Here is a 6401-nt window from a genome sequence, read left to right on the forward strand (position 1 = left end):
GGGGGGGGTGAACCATTCAAAGTGATGGCGTTTGTCTTTCCAAGTACCCATTATTCATGATGAAGACCTGCTTTCCCTGGGATGGCTGAACACCTGCCTGCTCGTGGGAAGCAGTGTATTAATTCCCTATTTTCCTTTACCTATTAAATTGTCTTTATCTCAACCCACTATTTTTCTCACTTTTGCTTTTGTTTCTCTTCCCCTATCCTACTGTAGAGAGAACAAGTGGCTATATGGACCCTGAATTGACATCCATTAAATCCTGTGCAGAAACTAGGAACAGACTGCTTCTTTGCTACAAAAATTAAGTCACATGTGCCTCTGTGTAAGTGATGAGCCAGTTTCCTGCAAAAACCAAAGGCTTCTTTCTGCTTCAATGGTCTCTACCTTAGAGGTGCAATTACTCAGTAAACATCTTTGCTCACAGGTTTTTAAAGCAGGAAAATATAGCAATGTCCATGTGTATTTCAACAGGAATTTGAGTTTATAATGAACATGAAAGCTTTCACAAAAATGAGTATTTGTCTAGCTTAAACATGCTTAAATGGAATAGTGAAAACTGAATCTGTGCATCACTGAAATTACACCAGCAATTGTTTGTGGAAAAAAATTTCTCCATAGTCTTAAGTCACAAAACAGTCTTTAGCTGGAATAGTCCATGTCTACCCCAAGTCTAGTAATTACAGTCCAATTAGTCGTAGACAGGAAAAATTATATGTTGATTAAACACTTGATAGTTCCTCCAATTTCTTCTAGTGCCGGGCTTCTGCTTTAGTCTAAACATTGTATTCAATACTTACTTTAATCATTGGTTCCCTTCACAGTTAAGAGACTTTGAAAACTATTAAGTAAAGATCCAGTTTGCAGTTTCTCATCTGATCTAGTTTGTGTTTCGTTATCTTCCCCATAAATAAAATTTAAGCATTACCTGCAATCCCTTTGTAGCATATTTTAATATAAATAAGCAGAAAATGCCACAGGCACGGTACACACTCCAGCTACCTTCTAGGATAACAACATACTGGCATTTTCCTACCGTTTCCCACGGGGATAGTGGCGTACATATTCTCCCACGTCATGAGCAGCTACAGCCAGCACCTGTGGATCATCAGAAACCTCCAGAAGTTTTGTCAGGATCCTAGGAAAGAATTTGAAACAATGAAGTTCTAGGTTTTGGGTTGGTTTTTATTTTTTTGTTTTGGTTTTCTTATTTGTGGATGGTTTTTTAATCAGTGATAACTTAAAATAACAAAGCCCATAAGCATAAAAATGTTTTACAAGTCACCCAAACAGTAAACCTAGAACTTTTTCCAAACAATGCAGTTGTACTTAAAAAAACTGGGAATCTGACCTAATTAACAAAATTATTTAAAGTATTCACTAGAGTCAGTTTAGTGAGCTACATACACAAACACCTATAACCAAGGATTACAAAATCTCTCATTTTTTTTTACTTTGGCTCCAAGACCAACAGTTCTGAGTTCTAAATAAGCTTCATTAGAAAGCAGTTCTTTCCTAACTCAAAGACTGAGATGAGAGCTATGCTCCTTGCAAATTACTCCAGTGCCACATTATTTTCATAGCATGCATAGAAACACAGAGCTGTAAGAAGCATAAAACAGCTTCTGGACTCTTAACACTGTGTTTTTTAATTAAGTAGTTAAACCACCTTTAGTGAAGAACAGCTACAAGTAACACTGCTCTCTAGACAGTAATGAGAAGGGAGGAAAATAACAGATTATGAAGGTTAGGCACAGCTGAAAAGGTTAAACATAGAGATCAGTGGAAAATTAGAGTATTCTATGCTTAGTGAGATGACAAATGTGTTCTAATCAGACAAAGTCAGAAACAAGCTGAAATCAGTAGGTTAAAAATTCAACTGGAATTAAAAAAAGGAACATGCTGGTAAAATTAAATTACTACAGCCACTGCCTCCCTAGAGGCCAGAAAGTGACAGGAAAACCACTTCTCAAATGAAAAGAACTCCTACTTTTGACAAGAAGAGGAAGCAGAAACTTGAACAATAGGACTAAGCATAAGACACCAAAGAGCCATATAATTATGTTGAACAAAATATAAGCCCAACATCAAGGCGGGCAATAATGCAGAAGGTATGAAAACAATTATGTTTAACAGTAGTGTGAGAGTATTAGATTTAGAAAACTAATAAGCAGGCGGATAAGGAAAAATAAAATTATATGTCTCAAAGCAAATAAGGATTGTTTGTCAAATGCCTTACAGGGCAAAAAATGAAGTTCTGAGGTGCAAGAATCTCCCCATTACGTTGTGGCAGAGGGTGGGTGGGTTTTTTAAGGATTGGTTTGTTTGGTTTGGTGTTGAGGGTGTATCAGGAACTACTGAAGATCTCTGTCTTTGCAGCAGCAGAAGCACAAAAAATTAGGTCGCAGAATCAAGAGAAATAAATACAGCAAAACATTGTAATCACTACAGGAAATACTAAGCCTCAACATCAACTTCATGTGTCACTTGTCAGCATCTAAAATTTTAAAGTCTATAATCCTACATATTCAACAAGATGCACTCAGAGAAGAATTTATCAGAATTTTTCTAAGGTGTCAGACCAGCTGAAATGCACATAAAGCTGAGGATCACCTTGCTCTTGCCATATCTTTTAACATCTCACATGCTCCATTTGACCTCCCGACTTCTGTTAGATCTGGCACTTATTAGCAAGCCCTGAACTGGAAGAGCACATGTGTTATCAGTTAATGACAACAGCCAGGCATCATTTCAGGACATAGTTTCATATGCCAGACAACCAGTCCTCGACTGCAAATAAATATGGGTTCAGGTTCACTTCATCTAACAATGTACTCCAAACACAGTCCCAACACAAAATAGACACATTGCAACATAATGCACTGAGTCAAATTTTTCATGGAACAGTACCACAACTTTCGACTTCCAAATATCCAAGACAGAAGTTCATTACTCAGATCAACATCACCACACAACACAAATTTAAGATTAAGATACAATAAAAACATTTTTTTAATCAAATCAAACCAAACCTGCATGCAAGTTAAACTAAAGACATTCCCTCTATCATAAATACATTTTCACCAGTAAAAGCAAATAGAGTTCTGGTTTTGAACACAGCAAACTATACATTCTAAAATAAGCAGGATGTTTTGACTTGCTTTCATTCTTGACTTTGTATTACAATGCAAAACCTTTATTACATTCCGGTTCATTTAAACACAGAAAATATTAAAGGATCACATTATTCAAGACTTGAAAACTTACTTGAGTAGCTCATAATTCTTCTCATTTAGTCTTACAGCATTCTCCCGCCAAAACTTCTCAGATTTGTGCACAGGACTCCACTCCAGTCTTCCTGACTTGAGCTCAGAGCTGTATTCATCAAAGGAGCTGCAACACAAAACCTAGATGAGATATTGGCCAAGCTTCTACAAACACTTTGAACCATATGCCCAAGCCTGTCCCTAACGAAGCCGGAGCTCAAATTGCTATGTCACATTTGGAAGTCAGCGCTCTGCAGAGTGCGAGAATTGCTCCCTGTCTCACCATTTGGTAACTAAGAAAATGCATGAGAGGCAAGAAGAAAAAAATTGTTTTCAAACACAACCCTCTATCTGCCCCAAAACACTATTCCCAGGAAATAAATTAAAAAAAAAAAAAAATTAAAAACCCAGCCATGCAAATGCAACATTTCGAATTTAATTCTGTTTTGCTGGGTTTTTATGTTTTTACTTCCCCAATCAAGGATTTCAGTCTACCTTCCATCCACTTAAACCTTGGACAGTACCTACAATAAGCACTTCAATTTAGGCACAAGACCAAGAACTAGGTAAACACTAGCAAAAACTCTAGTTAATCTTGACAGTAGAAATTATTCTAATCAGGTAGACTTCAGTTTTGACTAGAAATCCTTTGAGAACACTTTTGAGTCCTTTAACAATTTCTCAGTTACAATGATCACATATATAAGTGAAGACTTATTTTCTATTCAGCCTCTAAATACTGACACACAATAGGAAACTAACAACCAGCACATCTCTGTATCCTCTATCTCACTAAATGGCATTTACACATCATAATTCTGTAGATATTTTAGCCTTACAAAAGAAAAAGGTTCTACCAACATTCACATAACTGCATTTTTTGAAGTGCACACTGCAAAGCATACCTAAGGTCCTGCACGCTCTCACCAAGCTTGTCCAGTAGAAATTTGATATCTTCACTGATGTCTTCATCATCATATTTCTGCTGATCCAAATTCTCTAGCTGCTTTAAAACCTTACACTGAATCATGGCAAGAGCATATTCCTGGCGTGTTTCTCTCTCAGTAGATTTCTCTAACAAATTCTAGGGAAGTAAAGATGTGTTTATTTTGTTTAAGAACAGACTACTTTGAAACAAAGAAGTATTTAAAGAAATACTCTTACTGGAACTTTTTCATTACTAAGTGACAAAATTGACCACTTCCTGAAAGAATCTCTTTCTTCAATAATAGAAAGTACTAATTTCACCTGTTTTGAATAATTTCCACATGAAACTGAGGTGACCACAAATACTATTCAAAGAAAAAGGGCAGGTTTATATCTCAAATACTAGAACTTCCACCATAAACAGCCACTTTTATCTTGGATTATCATTTTAGCTTTCTGTGCAGCAATAGCACAAGGCAGAGAGCCTTTAAAAAAAATAACCTGAAGTCTTATTTCCAAATCAAAGTTACCATCTGGATTAGATCAGCTCTTTTCAAGTTTGGGAATATTCCAACTAGACATTTTTATTTAAACAGAAGCTTGTTGGTAAGATTGGAAGTATAAGCACAAAATGCAGTAGTCAAGTTCCAATATCATTTAGTCATTACATTTCTACTCAATTTTATCAGCTTTCAATTATATTTTTCAATTGGAGCTGTCCACCTGCACTTTTTGATAAAGCTGAAAACATGAATGTCATACAAAAGACAAAGTCCTTAATAAACAGAACAGGTGTTCATATAAATAGGATTTAACATCTGCCAGAAATAAGCAGTGAAACTCTATAGAAGGAATTTGACTGCATCACTCTTGTGACACAACTATTACACTTGAGGTTCTTTTATATCGGACATCCTATTAGTTACTGAAGCAGAACACTGCAAATCAATTTTAAAACTTGAAAACTAAATATAAGTCATATTACTGCTTTTAATGGCCATATATAATTAGCTATAATGTGCAAAAAAAAAAGGCACCCCAGTTTCTACTTCAGTAAGTGAAATAAAAGGTAATTCACAGAAAGTAATGTTAATTAGAGTTAAAACTGCTAAGGAGAGAAAATGAAAAAATAATGAACCTCAAGACAATTCAACAGGTTCAAGGAGCGGGTGGATAAAGGTTCCAAAGAACTCCTAGTTAAGCTAATTGCAAACAGATGTGGAAGCTATTCCAAATATTATTACCTATCTCATACCATAGCGAGATGCTCAAGTTTTTCATAGCGAATTTGAATGGATATGTTAACAAAGTAAAAATACAAACATATGACTATATAGAATGGATCAGTAAACCACTCAGTAATAAAAACCAAAATCTTAAGGTATAAGACTAGTTTTAGGCAGGAAACAGACACAGAAGGGCATAAAAGTATGAAAAATGAGGGGATAAAATAATAGGTAGAGAAAACAGTAGATTCAAAGAGAGAGGAGTGCTCAATACTTGTTGTTTTATAGAAAAAAATTATTACATTTGCAGTTATATACTTCAGGCAATTATCTTGGCAAAAAAGTGAAATATGTCAAATTAGGAGAAGTAGTAGAGAGGACATCCAAGTTGCCAAGACTCATGGAGCACTCTCCATAATGCATAGACAGATTGGGGAATCATCAAGCCTAGTCTTTTATTCAATTCCCTCCCTCCCCCTCCGCAGAAACTGTGGCATCTCATACAGGACAAGGACTACTTTTCCTCTGCTTCCTATATTAATTTTGTTTCAGAACTCACAGCTCTGATGTCTAATTTCTAATCTATTATGTTCCTGGCTGCCAGTTAACAACTTATCTTCAAGCCAACATGAGTCCTTAATGTTGGAGAAAGGAAACAGCTAAGTTACACTCCCCCAAGCCTGTAAGAGAAACAACTTATTCTTTCTTGGCCTCCCTTTTAAAAAAAATTAGCTTCATTTTTGTCTCCTCCTGCAAAATACAGTAGATCTAAGAACTAGCAATTATTTCTCCTATTTTTTATGACCTCAGAACAGGAAGAAACTGGATATTAGCTGCTGAGCTTCTCAGCTTCTTTTTCTCTCTTAATTTTTTTCCAATTTGCCCTGCTTAATCCTAATATTAAGATCTTTAAGAACACGAGAGTGTTCTAAGATCTAGAGAGTAAGAATAGTAAGAATACATAATAAAAATAGTTCCTGCT

General features: G+C 35.7%; 1 protein-coding gene across 1 annotated transcript in view; it reads right to left on the bottom strand.

Annotated features, from left to right (window-relative positions):
* Positions 1-6401, bottom strand: part of ATP6V1H (ATPase H+ transporting V1 subunit H) — a 46400-nt gene that overhangs the window by 15820 nt on the left and 24179 nt on the right. The window contains exons 9-11 of the mRNA XM_005418313.3: positions 4172-4350; positions 3268-3393; positions 1037-1138 (exon numbers count right to left, since the gene is read on the bottom strand). Of these exons, the coding sequence (XP_005418370.1) occupies positions 1037-1138; positions 3268-3393; positions 4172-4350 (407 nt within the window). The remainder of the gene's footprint in view (positions 1-1036; positions 1139-3267; positions 3394-4171; positions 4351-6401) is intronic.

Source organism: Geospiza fortis, unplaced genomic scaffold (assembly GCF_000277835.1).
Source record: "Geospiza fortis unplaced genomic scaffold, GeoFor_1.0 scaffold53, whole genome shotgun sequence".
In the NCBI taxonomy this organism is placed as follows: Eukaryota; Metazoa; Chordata; class Aves; order Passeriformes; family Thraupidae; genus Geospiza; species Geospiza fortis.